A 16942-nucleotide genomic window follows, 5' to 3' on the forward strand; every position below is an offset into this window, starting at 1 on the left:
GCCCCCAGCCATGCATGAATTTTGTGCACCGGGCTTCTAGTAGAAAATAAGCATAATTAGTTGCTGCTCATATGCACTATGATGAAATCATACCTTTATAGTAGTAAGGATAAATCAAATGTAAATAAAAGACGGCTATACCTATATAAGTGGTAAATTTAAGTGTTCATGGATAAAATATATCCTATATTTTTTAAAAATATATTTTTATTAATTTCAGAGGGAGAGAGAGAGAAACATCAATGATGAGAGAGAATCATTAATCGGCTGCCTCCTGCATGCTCCCTACTAGGGATCAAGCCCACAACTCGGGCATGAGCCCTGACAGGGAATTGAACTGTGACCTCCTTGTTCATGGGTTGATGTTCAAACACTGAGCCACACCAGCCAGGCTAATTTATGTTTTTTATTGCCTTGCTTTCTTCTTGTAAATCTGACTTATTCTTGCTGCTGGTTGGCTTATGCTTGAGGAAGGCAACTTGTCTTAATATGATTTTAGTGGTCCGTATGTGGCTGCTTCTGCTGGAAAAAGAAAGCCAGTCATACACTGTAACCTTGGGCAAAGTGCGAAATGATTCTGGGGCTACCACTGGTTTGGATCTTCCTCATCTTTTCTTTCAGTTACATTGGCTAATCAAAAATATGACACTTTTGTAAAAAGTATTTATTTTGGGATAATTATATATAAAGGAAATGGTTAGAATGCAAAATTTCTAAGAAATTAAATGTGGCCCTAGCTGGTTTGGCTCAATGGATAGAGTGGTGGCCTGCCTAATGAAAGGTTCTGGGTTCGATTCTGGTCAAGGGCACATGCCCGGGTGGTGGGTTCAATCCCCAGTAGGGGGCATGCAGGAGTCAGCCGATCAATGATTCTCATCATTGATGTTTCTATCTCTCTCTCCCTCTCCATTCCTCTCTGAAATAAACTATTTTTTTTTTAAAAAAAAGATCGTCCTGGGAAACTGGAAAGCTTATTAGTTTCTCTTTGTTATATTAACAAAGGAGAGAAATAATAATAAGCAGCATAAAATGATGAAGGCAAGAATTCCAAGTGCTTCCCCATCTCCAGCTAGGTGTTAATTTAAATTATGCAAATATGTGAAATAGTCAAGTAAATTACAAGTCATAGCATTTATGAAAAATCCCGTTTCACTTATTTCTAAAAACTTTATTGTTTTGTTTTATTTTTGTTACTCCTCACCAGAGGATATTTTTTTCATTGATTTTTAGAGAGAGTGGAAGGGAAGGAGGGCGGGAGGAGGGGAGAGAGAAACATCGATGTGAGAGAGATACGTTGATTGGATGCCTTCTGCATACGCCCCAACCAGAGCTGGGGATTAAACCCATGACCCTTGCATGTGCAGGCGGATGCTCTAACCATTTATGCTTAAAGTATTACAGAGGGTATTACATATGTGTCCATTCCCCCCTCCCCCAGCCCTAGACAGTCCCCTAGCCTCCCCTATCCCCCAGTGTCTTATGTCCATTTGTTATGGTTATATGCAGGCATACAAGTCCTTTGGTTGATCTCTTACCCCCCTACCTCCTGCCCACTCTAAAAACTTTTTAAGCCGGTTTGCTGGAGTAGTGATTTTTTGCCACTTTGAAGTATTTCTGCCTCACCGGAGACCTTCTGAGAACATTGGTGGGCCAACCTTGAAAACCAGAGGAAGCCTTCCTACTGTGACTTGTAATTCCCAGAAAGAACTGAAAGGGAGTGTGGGCTCCTTTCAGAGTAAATATTTCCATTATGTGAAGATGAACTTTTGAAGAGATCTCAGACCCTGCCTTTCAAGTTTTGGTTATTCTAATTGCCTTTCTACGTGTTTATTATTACCTGGCATGTGTTTCTCACTATTTTGTACATATGTGTATGTGCTTATCTCCCAGTATATTAGAACTTCTTATGATACAAAGATGGATCACCTGTTACATTTGATGTTGAAAGAGTGGAAGATGGAATTGCCAAAGCTGGTGATCTCTGTCCACGGTGGCATCCAGAACTTCAAGATGCCCTCCAAACTCAATGAGATCTTCAGCCAGGGTCTGGTCAAAGCTGCCGAGACAACGGGAGCGTGGATAATAACTGAAGGCATTAATACCGGTAAAGGACACTCCCTCATTACACATCTTTTTTCAATTCCTCTTTCTAACTGTGAATCAAGGAGTATGGCAGCTCATGTCCACTCTGCAGTGCTCCCGGGATGTGGTGGCATGAGGGAGAAAGATGAAAAGCATAGTGACTGGCAAAGTAACCCAGAACCCTAGACCTTTCCTGGAATGTGTTTTTACTGTTGTTAAAATACGCTATTTTTATATAACGTTGGGTAAGAGTTTCTGGTAAAAGGAAAATGAGTTTCAGACTATGATGAGGTTAAAAAGGACATAGAATCCACGCAGGTATGTGGTGGGTGGGCATGGACATGAGCTAACCTCACCATGGTCAAGTTCCAAGGCAGTGGAAATCAGTGAGGCGTGCAGCAATTGGCATGGAGTGTATTGGTCACGGGAGATAGTTAACTCCATGATTGTCATTTCACTCACTGTCTCCATCACTGATTCTTTCATATTCCTTGAAATCTGACATTCAGGGACTTTATATAGTAGCTTCTGAACCTCTAACCCTACTCCTTCGCTTCAGTATTTGTGAACTGTCTTCACATTAGAGACTCCCTTGGGGGCTTTAAAAAATACAGATGCACAGACTTGGCCCCCATTAGAGTTTTTCAGGGTGGAGCTTCATAAGTGTGTCTAATGTGCAGCCAGGGTTGAGAACTTGCCGCTTGACAAGCCTCCTCTGTTAACAATCACTCGTTATGATTCTGGCACCAGTTCTGAGGTCTGGGTTCTTTCTCAACACATTCTTTGACACCAGCTGGGTGTCCCGTAATTCAACTCAATTCTGACACTCTCTCTGGAAACAGCACTAGATTCCACGGCTGAATGGCTCAGACCCACAAGGCTGTCTCCACTTCAGATGCCCAGCATAGGTCCAGGTTGTTACCTATAGTTCTGACCAACCGGCTGTAAATCAGAGGTGCCCAAGGCACACGTCTTTGGTTCAATTAATTTGCTAGAGTGGATCACAGAATTTAGGAAACCAGTTTACTCCCTGGATTACCAGTTTATTATTAAAAAATATAACTCAGGAATAGCCAGGTGGAAGAGATGCAGAGGGCAAGGTATGTGGGAAGGGCACAGAGCTTCCATGCCCTCCCCTCTTCTCCACATGTTTACCCACTGAAAGCTCTTTAAACCCTGGCCATTTGGTTTATATGGAGACTTCGTCACATTGGCATGATTGGTCGAATCATTGGCCATTGCTGATTGGATTAATCTACCATCCCTGGAGGTCAGGGGGTGGAACTGAAAGTTCCAGGCCTCTAAACGCTTGGTTGGTTCCCCTGGCAAACAGCCCCATCCTTTGGTGCAGTTCAAAAGTCACCTCATTAACATACCTTTGTCACTCTCATCACTTAAGAATTTCCAAGGGTTTAAGGAGCTCTGTGTCAGGAATATATTTCTTATAAATCACAGTATCACAATATGGTTTTTCATCTTTTATTTCTCTCTTGATTTTTAATTTTGATTGGTCTTAGCCATTGTCGCCTATTAATTTCAGCCCATCCTTTAAGAGCTACATTGGATGCCAACATCCTCATGAAGCGTTCTCTATCTCAACTCACTTTTGTCTCTTAATCTCCATAGTGTTTACTGCCTATAGCACTTGTAGCATTCTATGCTTTTCTGTATAGGTATGGAATGAGTCTGTGTATTAGCTCCTCTTCCTGTTTGTGAGCTAGAGGCCAGGGCCTATAATTCTGCCGGGCATTGAGCAACACATGCTGATTTAACAAATCATTTCTTCTGACTGAAAGGAATGAAGGAAGCAAATGGTTGAAAACAAAGCAAAATAAAAACAAGGGATTTGGCTTGTCATGTATGGGTAATCTGGTTGTTTTTCGTGTACATTTTATTGAGATAATTATTGTTTCAGGTTCTTGGAAGACAATGAATGTGGCTGAGTTCTTAGTCCGTTGTACAGTACTTATTTTATTTCCAGTACAAATGGGGTGGGTTGGGAAGTTTTGCAGAGTTCAGAAAAAGGTAGACTTGGGCAAGACTAACTAACTGCATCATGCATTATGTACTTTGTTTTACTTGGAACACCCCCGCTTCCCCCCCCCGCCCCCGCCAACATTTTAGGTTAGGACCAGTTAAGGAACACAAATATGAGTGGGGAAACTATTGAAATAGTTTGTATGAACAAAGAAATGAGAAATGAGACATACTTGGAGCTTCCTTAAACAATAACTAGGTTCCCCCTGGCTTGGTATTCAGTTGGCTAGTCATCCTGATATTCCAAGGTTTGGGGTTCAATGTGTGGTCAGGGCACATATAAGAATCAACCAATGAATACATAAATAAGTAGTTGCAACAAATAGATCTCTCTCAAAACAAAACAAAATAATCAGGGTCAGATCTGATTCAACCACATCTCCCGTCTAGGACTTGACTTACTCAAGCAGCATCAGCATCCCCTGGGAGCTTGCTGGGCTCCTCCTAGCCTGGCAGGATCAGGATCTGCATTTCGACAACATCCCCAGACGATTCTTATGCACATTTACATTTAAGAAGCTCCGCTTATGAACTTACGCCTATGCTTGAGATGCTTCTCAACTACAGTTGAACATTACTTGGTGTGAATTTTTGACATTTGCTTAAATTGAATTCCACAAGCTTTAAGAATCTGCTACTTATAAAGCAGTAGGATAGATGCTGTGGGTGAAAGATGGGGAAGATATGGGCTCTGGGATTAGTGATTGGTAGGTTGTAACAATAAGCAAATAGTACGCAACTAACTAAAAACTGATGCTGGGAGGATCATTGTTGAGATATAAAGAAAGTGTTTGAGAATAAAAGGAAGAGAGATAAATTCCAGCTCCAACTGAGGGCACCTGGGAAGGTTGGAGAAGGGTATAGATAGCACTTTGTGTTAGCCTTGTGAGAGAGTAAGAAGAGGCAGTCTAGATAGAGGTGTCAGATCTGGGCTAGGCACACAGCTGGAGATGAAGGCATATGTAGAAAAAGGTGATCAGGCCACCGGCTGGATGTGCCATATGGCAGAGGCAGGGACAGAAAGAGAAACTGGAGCCAGATTGGGTGCCATGCTGATGGGCTGAGATTTTATTCTCCAAATAGCAGGAGCCTTCAAAGGATTTTGAATAGGAGAATAAATAGGGAATGGCATAGTCATATCTGCTTCTACAGAGTCTCAACAAACAATATGTGCTAGGATCACATGTGGGTTGCTGATTCACCACCACCACCACTCCCCTCCTCCCACACCACAATGCTGGTAACCCATGCCAAATTTATGAAATCCAGGTATCTATTGTGGTGGATGGCTCCACAGTTGATACTGATGTGAGTCTGTGGTCTAGAACTGATTCTAGACAATGGCTCTGGGAGAAGTGCAAGTGATGGGTTGGAGCCCTGGCCAGTTTGGCTCAGTGGATCGAGAGTCAGCCCACGGACTGAAGGGTCTCAGGTTCAATTCCTGGTCAAGGACACTTACCCCGGTTGCAGGCTCCATCCTGGCCCCGCCTGGGACTTGTGTGGGAGGCAACCAATTGATGTGTCTCTCTTATTCAATGTTTCTCTCTTTCTGTCTCTCCCCTTCCCTTCCACTCTCTTTAAAAGTCAATGGAAAAATATCTTCAGGTGAGGATTAGCAACAACAACAAAATAAATAAAGATGGGTTGGAGGGGAAGGAAATGATTTAGGTACATGCAATGTGCAGCTTATTATCTTTTTTCTGTGCTAATGTCATATACAGAATCAGTACTATACATAGGATAAATAAGTGGTGCAATGCGGTGTTGTGATTAAAAGTCAGATGAAGCCAATCTCAAGAGGCTATATACTGTGTAATTCCAACTATGTGACATTCTGGAAAAACTATGAAGACAGTGAAAAGATCAGTGGATGCCAGGGGTTAGATTGGGGATAGGAGAAGGCTGGAGTGCATAGGCGGAAAGAGGATGTTTAGGGCAGTGAAAACACTGTGTGACACTATAATGATGACTACATATCATTTATACGTTTGTCTAAACCCAAAGAGCAGAGGTGGGGAATGTCCGGCCCACGGGCTGTATAAGCCCTTGAAATCATTTGGTCTGGCCCTAGCAAAGCATTATGGGTGAGTTAATTAAATGTTGGAAGAAATATAGCAGTCTAATTGTTTTAAATATATGTTTTTATTGATTTCAGAGAGGAAGGGAGAGGGAGAAAGAGATAGAAACATCAATGATGCGAGAGAATCACTGGTCGGCTGCCTCCTGCACGCTTCCCACTGGGCATCAAGCCCACAACCTGGGCATGTGCCCTTGACCAGAATCAAACCTGGGACCCTTCAGTCCACAGGCTGATGCTTTATCCACTGAGCCAAACCAGCTAGGGCTAGCGGTCTAATTTTTAAATTGATAATTTGGTATGGCTCTTGAATAATGTTATAAATATCCAAATGGCCCTTGGCAGTAAAAAGGTTCCCCACCATAGAGTGTGCAACACCAAAACTGAACTCTTATGTCAACTATGGATTTTGGGTGATTTTGATGTGTCAATGTAGGTTCATTAATTGTAATAAATGTATCACTCTGGTGGGGGTTGTTGATAGTAGGAGAGGCTGAAGGTGTGTGGGAGTAGGGAGTTTATAGAAATTCCCTCCCAGAAGGGCAAACATTAATGTACTAGAGGCCCAATGCACGAAATTCATGCAAGAGTAGGCCTTCCTTTCCCCGGCTGCCGGCACCGGCTTCCTTCTGGCACCTGGGACCCGGGATTCCCTCGCAGCCCTGGCTTAGTCCAGAAGGTCATCCGGAAGGGTGTCTGGTCTAATTAGCATATTATGCTTTTAGTATTATAGATTAGCTCTGGAATCTTTGTGTATATAAAACTATTAAAATAACTTGCCTCAATGAAGCCCGGGACCGATCTGAAGAGTGTTTTACAGGGACATTGCAGAAGGTTAGAGAAGAAAAAATCCTTAGAGAATTTATGATTTCGGGGCTGGGCTTGCAGGACATTCTGGTCAGACAAGTGTGGGGGCATAACGTGACTGAGGTGGTGAGCAGAAACTGCTCATAGGGAGAGGAGCACTGTACAGGTAAAGAGGTCAGTGAGAGGAATAAGAGGTGTCAAGAGGGAGTAGAGGAAGCCAAGATACAGAAACTAATTCCACTGTGTCAACAACTTTCCCTAAAATGGCCTTTTGTACAGTTTGTCTTTTTCTGGGACTCATGGTGTTTTTTCCTGATTTGTGAGTTAAAGCTTAACTTCTAAACTGCTTGTTCATAGGAGTGTCCAAACATGTTGGGGAAGCCTTGAAAGCACATTTCTCCCAGTGCTTGAGAAAAATCTGGACAGTTGGAATCCCTCCATGGGGTGTCATTGAGAACCAGAGGGATCTTATTGGAAAAGATGTAAGTAGACGATCCTTTCACAATAAAAGGAAATGGACATGTATCCGATTGCCAGCTTAGCTCTATATCTGTGTATCCAATGGACATCTGGAATGTAAATATTCAAAACCAACTCCTGACTTCCTACTGCCTCCCTTATCCTATCTTTGAAAATGACAAGCCCATCTCTGCAGTTGGTCAAGGAAAAAACCTTGGACTCATTGTGGAATGATCTCTGTTTCATGCCTCAAACCCGATTGTTCAGTAAATTATCTCAGCTTTAGTTTAAAAATATATCCAGAATCTGACCTCTTCTGTTACTGAGCAGGCCCAAAGCTACCATTTTCTGTCACCTGGATGAATATAAAAGCCTTCCCTACTTTCATTCTTGTCTGTTATTACAGTCTATTCTAAACACAGTAGCCAGGATGATTCTTCTAAAATATAGACTAGATCATGTTACTCTGAAAAATCCTTCAGTGGATCCGGTCTCACGTGGAGTAATAGCCAAGCTTCTTGCTGTGGCGTACATGTAGCGAAATAAGTAACATCATGATTTGGCCCTTCTCTTCTCTTATCACTATTCTCTGCTTCATTCATTCCTGTGTATTGATTCTTTGGTTCCATTAGTTTGTTTTTCTAAAAGGAATAGACTTGTCTAATTAGGTTTATGACTAGTGGATATTTTTGGTAAGAATCTCAGATATTACAAAAGGTCTGAAGAAGAAAGATAACTCCTATTAATGTCTTGGTGTGTATTATTCCATATGTATATATGTGCATATGTATAGTAAAAAAAAGTTTGTATGTAAAATAAGTAATAATAGAAACCTACTACTGTGAATCTGTTTTTCAGCTTAACTGTTTAGCATAACTATTATTTAGCACAAAAAATAATTAACTTTATTTTTCTATGTCAATGAATATAGATATGCTTATGGTTTATTTTAACCTCCATTTTGGAAAATTTAAATATATTAAAGAGTAGATAGATTAGAATAATGAACTCCTGTATTCCCATCTCCTGGCTTCAACTTATGAACTGATAGTCAATTTTATTTCATCTATTTCCTTATCCACTCCACACCTCCTCCCTCTATTATTTTGAAGCAAATTCCTGACATTAAATAATTTCATTGGTAAAGATTGTAATAGGTATTTCTAAAATATGTGGACAATTAAAAATATAGAAGTTACATTGCCATGATCATACCTAACAATTAACAATAATTCCTGAATATCATAAAATATCCAGTCTGTGTTCAAGTTTCTGATAGTTTCATAATTTTTAAGTTATTTGATTTCATTATCCAAAAAAGGTCCCTTGATTGTGATGGGTTGATATGTCTTTGAGTCACTTATTTGTTTAATTGAGTCACTTTAAATAACCTTTAATATAAAGATTTTCCCCTCCATCTCCTTTTTTTTGGTCAATTTATTTGTTGAAGACACTGGGTCATTTGTCCTGAAGAGTTTCCCACAATTTGGACTTTCCAGATTTAACCTCTTATAGAAGGGTTTAGTCTGTTTCTCTGTCTCCTGTAAATTGGTAGTTTGATCCAAAGATATAATCAGATTCAGGTTCTATTTGTTCACGTTTATACCACAGGAGGAGATGTGTCCTTCCCTGGTAACATACGATATCTTGTTTTATGATGTCATTGCCTACATTCATTATTTCAATAGGGTTGCAAAATGCTTATATATATTATAGTGTTCTTTCTTCATTTATTAGATTGAACACTCCATAGAGAAAAACATTTTATTATCAGCCATTATGATCATTTATGATCATTCCATAAATAAAATATATATATTAAGTCTGTCAATCATTTGCTCTTTGTTTCTGGTGTTAGTGTTACCTTTTGAAATGATAAAGGTAACTTTTTAGGAATAATGTTTGTAAAGCTTATAGTGCTTTTTTAAAAAATTTATTTTATTGATTTTTTTACAGAGAGGAAGGGAGAGAGATAGAGAGTTACAAACATTGATCAGCTGCCTCCTGCACACCCCCTACTGGGGATGTGCCCGCAACCAAGGTACATGCCCTTGACTGGAATTGAACCTGGGACCCTTCAGTCCCCGGGCCGATGCTTTGTCCACTGAGCCAAACCGATCAGGGCTATAGTGCTTTTTATATTCATTATTTCTTTTAAGTCTCACAGAAACCCTTTGATGTAGAAATTCTTGCCATCTTCATTTATACATGAAGAAAATCAGTCTCAGAAAGGAGGTAGGGTTTACCTAGAATTAGTTAGAAGAGTCTGGACTTAAGTTTGGGCTCTCCAATTCCAAATCCTTTCCTTTCATCTCAGAAAAAGATGAATGGGAACGGTGTAAGGACGAGTTAGTAAATGTTAAAGATCTGGATGTTTTATATAGAATGAATTGTCATTTGGTTGTCTGCTACTCCTCATCTCATTTGGAATACTAGAAAAAAAATTACTGTCAAAATATTATTCTGGAATAGATCTTCTAAAGGCATATTTTCTGGACAGTGATGTAATCTGTGTAAAGATGCAGATTCTTGAACCTTTTTCCATTCTTCTGAAGCAAAGTAAGTACTGAAATTGAAAAGAAATACCCAAAACCATTTTTAGCAACGTGGCAGTGCTGTGACATCCAAGCACATGGTCAGTGGGCTTACCTTGCTGAGCGAGGGGTGTGCCCGTGTTACTGAACTTGCATCGTTGAGTCTCATGAACAGAACTGCATACTAGTCACATTTAGTAGAACATATCAGTCAATAAAAAATTGGAATATTAAAACACACGCATATTGATCCTTCCCCACAGATAGCTTGAAAAGCCCTGTTCTTGGTAGCAAGTTGTGCTTTTTTAATCTCAACAAGAACCTCTATAGTACAGAGAGACAGGCCTTTAGAGCAGCTGAACTGAGGGAAGGACCTTGAGGTCTGACCCTCCCTTGTCCTTGCAGGTGGTGTGCCTGTACCAGACCCTGGGGAACCCCCTCAGCAAGCTCACCACACTCAACAGCATGCATTCCTACTTCATCCTGTCCGATGACGGGACTGTGGGCAAGTATGGGAACGAGATGAAGCTCAGGAGGAACCTGGAAAAGTACCTCTCTCTGCAGAAAATACACAGCGGTGAGTACCACAGGGGGTCAGCCAACAGGTCCTGCTGTGGAGCTGGCGCTCCGCTGTCATCTGTATAGAGTGGAGGGGTCCAAGGCAGCCCCTGCCTTAATGTGTGTGAGCCCCCAACCAGAAGAAGACAGGATGTGCGGTGGTACAGAGCTGTGCGTGACAGTTGGGAGAAAGGAAAAAATATATAGTATTTTATGGGGACAGTATAGACAGGGGAGGCTTTGTGGAAGAGTGGGGACTTTAGCATAGCGTCCCGGAGTCCTTAGGGTTGGATGCATGGAGGAAAAAAGGAGGGAATGGGATTGGCTGAAGAGCAGGAAGGAGACTGACTGAGAAGACCGGGGATATGAACTTTGATACTCAGGGGAGATGACATTTCATATGTGGGTAGGGTTGCCTCAGACAGGGAAGAGGTTGAAATCAGAGCTTTTAGAAATAGGAACCATAGAAGGTATCCATGCAGTGTCCGCTCACAGTGGTGCTTTGAGATGGCCATTTTGATAGTATCTGCACGAGGGAGAGATGGGCGAGGGCCACATTTGGTGAGCATCCCTGAGTGGAGAGATGGGAATCCTTGCAGGGAGGCGGGGGGGCTGGATGCTGCCTGGAGAAATGGAGACTTTTTGTTCAGGGCAGCAGAAGGTGGCATCTCTCCATAATCCAACCCTTGATGATGAGGCGGCCCTTTCCTGGGATGGCTGTTCCAGGAGTTTTTAATTAGAGATGAAATACTGTATTTGGGTGTCCCCAATAATGTATACACACTTTGAATAATTATAAAGGCGGTGTTTATTAAAATGCATTTCATTTTCAAAATGTAAAAGTGTGTTACATTTTTGGGGATATCCTGTATATACCCATGTATATGGTTCTAAAAATATAAATAGGATCATTCTATGCACTTTATTTCATAATTTTTGTTGACTTAATATTTTCAAAAAAGAATATAATAAAGTAATACTAGTATACAGTCATGATAAGACATTCAAACAGTGAAAAATGTAATAAATTGAAATGTAATAGTCTTTGAGTGTTATCCTTTCCATCTTGTTCATAGAAATAACCACCATTAAAAGTTGATTGAATTGGCAAAATGTTGATCATTTTTGAAGATGAATGATGGGTATATTGGGATCCATTATATTATTCTGCTTTCTTTCAGATAGATTTGAAATTTTCCACTATAAAAAGTTAAAAGTTTCTTGAAGACTATTTATTTAAAAAAAAATTATTGAAAGCCTTTAGCTATTTTTTTTTAAACCAGAGAAAGCTTGAAGATCCTATGTTTATTTAACGTCCAAGCTTCTGCTTATCTTGGACTTCGCAAGCCTGAGTCATAAAGAGAGAGGGGGTAGAACAGGTAACAGATGTCTGTGGTGACATTTCCAATTGTGTGGAAATCAGAATGGCTGGTCGGCCGAGATAGGGTTGCTGTGTAACAGTTTTGTATTGTTTGCCATCTGAAATAGGCTCAAGACAAGGCGTGCCCATGGTGGGGCTGGTGGTGGAAGGAGGTCCCAATGTCATCCTCTCGGTGTGGGAGACCGTGAAAGACAAACACCCGGTGGTGGTGTGTGAAGGCACTGGCAGGGCGGCCGACCTCCTGGCCTTCACCCACAAACACTTAGCAGATGAAGGGTAAGTGGTTGGCTCTCACCTCAGAAACTGCCGTGACTGTCCCTTCATTTTAGTTCTTTAAGCTCTGCTCTCATGCGGGCCGGATATCCTTGGAGGGCAGAGGTGGAGACTGGAATTCATTTTTCAGTGATTTTTGTATTTATCAATTAAAATGCCCTCCAGTGACGCAAGTTGCTGTTTCCCTGAGCTGAAGAATGACCTGCCTCTAAGGTACGCGTGAGGCTTGTCAGCTCCTGGGGAAAGCATTTGCAGGGAGAGTGAGGGAGGAGATGCTTCAGCAAATGGCCATTAAGGCTAAAAAATTCTGCAGTGAGTGAGGAAACCATTGTGAGAAGATCACCTTCAAAGAAAATAGCAGGAATTGGAGAAATTAACGTTCTGACATTTATATAATGTATTTTGTGCTTATTTGAGTTTTTAATTCTTTCCCCCCATTTATTTATTTATTTATTTATATTATTATTTTTAAAATACATTTTTATTAATTTCATAGAGGAAGGGAAAGGTGAGAGAGATAGGAACATCAATGATGAGAGAGAATCATTGATCAGCTGCTTCCTGTATGCCCTACCCTGGGGATTGAGCCACAACTCAAGCATGTGCCCTGACTGGAAATTGAACTGTAACCTCCTCGTTCATAGGTTGACGCTCAACCACTGAACGCTGGCCTGGCTCTTTCCCCCCTTTTAAATAAGGAGGTGATTTTTCTCTAGCCATCCCTATATCCACTGTGGTTTTTCCCATTTCAAAAGCATGACATTTAGTAAATAAAGTGCTAATGAACTAAAATATAGATCCTGCTAATTTACTTAATAAACTCTCATGCTTATGCTATAACTGCTTTCGGACGATTATTTCCTTACAGTTGATCTCCTTTTCAGCCCTCGGCTCTCTGCTTTCTCCCTCCACCCTCTTCCTTGTCCTTTCACACCTTTCCCTTTCCTAAAGTCACCCTCTATGAGCGGTTCTTGAACTTTTTGGAGTTTCAGATCCTTTTGAGAATACTATGTCCATAACTTCTGAAGATTGATGGCCTCCTGGAAATCTACCAGCTCGAGAACCTTGCCCAAGTTTAGTCTTTCCAGGATCATGGCCGAGCAGTCTGTTCTCATTTTCAAATTCAGATTTCTGGTGCCGCTGCCTCTCTTTGCTTCCTGCTCATTTTCTTCCTGGGCAGAACTGTCCATAGAAGCCTCTCGGTCAGGTCAGGCAGACGCTTGGTTTTCTTGTACTAATGTTGCTGACTGTTCCCTTCTCTACATTGTGTCAAGTCCCAGCCACTTCTCTTTCTCCCAGGACCCTCCGTCCTCAGGTGAAGGAGGAGATCATCTGCATGATTCAGGACACTTTCAACTTCAGTCTTAAACAGACCAAGCACCTTTTTCAGATTCTAATGCAGTGCATGGTACACAGGGATTCTGTGAGTATGATGAAGTGATGACTCAATCAACTTAAAAATGCTAATTTTTAACAATTGTACTATTTATTTTTATAATTTTTAAAAGTATGGAGTTTTTCACTTTTAACTTTGTATGTAAGTCTACACAACTTGACCCTTCGTTGAGTAACCTGGCTTCTTAACCCTGCACTCCCTGTTTCAAATTTCCAAGGAATTTAGGAAAAAGCACTTAGCATGGCAGTAGTACATAAAAGTTACTAATTTAGAGGAAATTGCACATACATCTTTTCAGTGGTTAAAGGAACAGCTTCCTGTCTTAAGTGATCCCCAGTCTGTTGGGCTAGAGGACTTCATTGGGCATCTTGAGTAAATCCTGCAGGAGATCATAAGGACCCACTGGCAGTGGGAAATGTGACCATATACTTTGGGATAGAAAACGGAGTCTAAACGCTATGAGCTGAGAATATAATATAGATTCAGGAAAATACTTTAGTGTTTTAGGGTACTTTGATGAAATTTTTTTTCAATGATTGGATAATATGAAGCTGACAATTACGGTAAATATGCAGATATGTTATGATTTACTGTGATCTTTCCAGAATTTGAAGACTGGGTCTAATTATACAAGATTTTTATCATCTTTTAGCACCTGGCCTTATAAAAACCAATTGAACAAGTTCTGGCTAGACAAAGCATGGCTAAACATATGTGAAAAAGCCCTGGGGTTGTCGTTGTTCTAATAACAACAAAAGTAACAACCATGACTATAATTAGCAGAGTGCTTTCAGATATGTATTTCACCTCAAATAGCCCCATAAGTGAGTTCAATGTGGCAGTGATTGTTTATTTCAGTTTCAGACGGAGCTGAAGCCTACAGAAATTAAGTGATTTACTCAGAGTATGAAGTTATGAAGTAGTAGAGTTGAAACTTGAGCTCTGAGTTGAAATTTTATACACTTTTTAAGAAAAGGACATGCTAAAGAGCTCACACTTATATTTGCCTCTTCCCGTCATCAAGGAAAATTACCGATGAGCGGTGGCATAATACCAAGAGGGAACTAGAGAAGGCAACTAAGGGTTTGCACATTACAGGAATTAGGCTCTCAGCTCCTTTGTAATTGAAGTCTGATGTTACTCATGCACACAGAGGGACTGTAAGGTGGAGGGAACCAGTGTCTGAATTGTAGAAGCATAGTTTTTCTGTCTTCATGAGACCTTGGAGGTTAGGGTTCCTCTCATTATGTGGGTGAGCAACCTCAGATACAGTGGTCAGAAGATGTTGACCCAAGTTTGACTAGTTAGTGGCATATGTAGGCCTAGAACTTGCCAATCTAGGCTCTTTTGTTGAACAGCCCCCTCTACTATATAAAATATATTTTCTTTTATTTTTATTTTTAATTGTTTTATTGCTTAAAGTATTACAAAGAGTATTACATATGTCTCCTTTTCCCCCCTGCCCTTGACAAACCCCTGGCCTCCCCTACCCCCCAGTGTCTAAAATATATTTTCATTTGGAAAGACTGAGATACATTCATTAATATCAGGAGACCTTGTATATTAATAAATAATGTCCTTATTTGTCTTGAAAACATTAGTCGCATGCTGGGATGCACGGGACACTTTGACATTGTGATGGCAGCCTGTGCTGTCCACTGTACTTGCTCATTGGGTGCATTGTAATTGCCTCATTTATTTTATGGCAAATCCTTTAGGATTCACTTGTCATTAAAAAGCAGAAGTCTTAGTTTAGTTTCTAAGGCGAAGTGAACAAAAGGATCTCATTTGGTATTCCTTTAAAATGAGGAATGATTTCCTTTACACAAGGAACTGAACTGAGTTTCTTTTCTTTATAGCACGTGTACAGTAAATTAATGTAGTAATGTTCTTTTATATAAGTTTCCTCTAGGAAACATGGATCTTTTAGTTGTTTTTTCCCCATGCATGCCCACAATTCTCCATTACCCTACATAGACATTTTCTCTTCTATAAGTAAATATTTTAACTCTGAGTGATTAATGGAGATTGTTTTATTCAATTCATTAGCTTGAGCATGAATTTTGTGGGTACTCTTGAAAGCATTTCTTTGCTAGTTTTCAAAATGTATGGCTTTCTGTTTTTCAACTGTTATAGATTATCATATTTGAGGCTGATTCTGAGGAGTTGCAAGATCTTGACCTAGCAATTCTAACAGCTCTGCTAAAAGGTGAGTGTCTGATAGGGTTACACCTGTTTCTTACTTCCTGTTTTTATATTCAGTGACACTGTGTGCTTCATATGTTGACATTTTAAATATAATATATGATTGTTCCTTTCTGTTACTCCAGGCACAAATTTATCAGCATCTGAACAATTAAATCTGGCAATGGCTTGGAATAGAGTGGACATTGCCAAGAAACACATCCTCATACATGGACAGCATTGGAAGGTATAATGAGAGTGAAGTTATTTGGGAAAAATATTTTGTGTTGGTTTGTTAGGTAGGGGTGAAAGAGGAAATTGGAGGGGAGATTAATTGGCTTCAGAGGGGTGTGGGGGTAGCATCCCTATAGTTAGGTGCCTGGGAATCACAAAAACATTTCTCTCATCTACTCTGCCTCCCTGAAAATATTGTCCCCCCTCCTTGGCTCCTGCATCCTAATTGAAGCTGAAAAAGTTTGGGGAAACACAGATCAGAGGGATTTTTTATTTTTTGAATGGGCAGATTTTTATATTGTTACTAGAGGCCCAGTGCATGAAATTCGTGCACTAGGAGGGTCCCTAGCAAGCTGCTGGCTGCCAGCTGCCAGCCAGGTACTACCTCCCTTCCCCTGGCCACCTGCCAGTGCCAGGGCCTCCCTCCCTTCCCCAGGCCAGCACGCCCCCTGGTTGAACTCCAGTTGAGGGGACAATTGCATACTATGCTTTTATTATATAGGATTTAAAACTTTAAGTTTATTTTATATATTTTTTGCATTAAATTGTAATAATTGCTCATAGTAGAAATTAATGAAAACAGAGAATAGTAAACAGAGGAAAAATTACCTGTAGTGGTAATCATAATTACTATTACTGTTAACATTTCATTTTTAAAAAATTATAGTTGTTACCATATGACAGGCAGATTATTTTGGGATCAAACTAATCATACATATTGTTTAAAACATCAAGTGGTACCAAAACTCTGCTAAAAGTCAAAAAAACACACAGTAGTTCTTTTTCCTGTTAACCCCAAGAGCCAAGTACTTCTGACATTTTTTACTGTTCTGTTACTTATAAACCTCCGTATTTCTAAATAATAATGTTGGTGAAACAGGACCAGTGTTAGACTGGTTGAGTCAGATCGGACCTTGGTT

The 16942-nt window shown here is 40.4% G+C and overlaps 1 protein-coding gene across 1 annotated transcript in view; it reads left to right on the top strand.

Annotated features, from left to right (window-relative positions):
* TRPM6 (transient receptor potential cation channel subfamily M member 6) overlaps nt 1–16942 on the top strand; it is a 117583-nt gene that overhangs the window by 23792 nt on the left and 76849 nt on the right. The window contains exons 5-11 of the mRNA XM_015572264.1: nt 1891–2104; nt 7361–7485; nt 10402–10573; nt 12043–12211; nt 13508–13631; nt 15741–15813; nt 15935–16035. Coding sequence (XP_015427750.1) covers nt 1891–2104; nt 7361–7485; nt 10402–10573; nt 12043–12211; nt 13508–13631; nt 15741–15813; nt 15935–16035 — 978 coding nt within the window. The remainder of the gene's footprint in view (nt 1–1890; nt 2105–7360; nt 7486–10401; nt 10574–12042; nt 12212–13507; nt 13632–15740; nt 15814–15934; nt 16036–16942) is intronic.

Source organism: Myotis davidii, unplaced genomic scaffold (assembly GCF_000327345.1).
Source record: "Myotis davidii unplaced genomic scaffold, ASM32734v1 scaffold228, whole genome shotgun sequence".
Lineage (NCBI taxonomy): Eukaryota > Metazoa > Chordata > Mammalia > Chiroptera > Vespertilionidae > Myotis > Myotis davidii.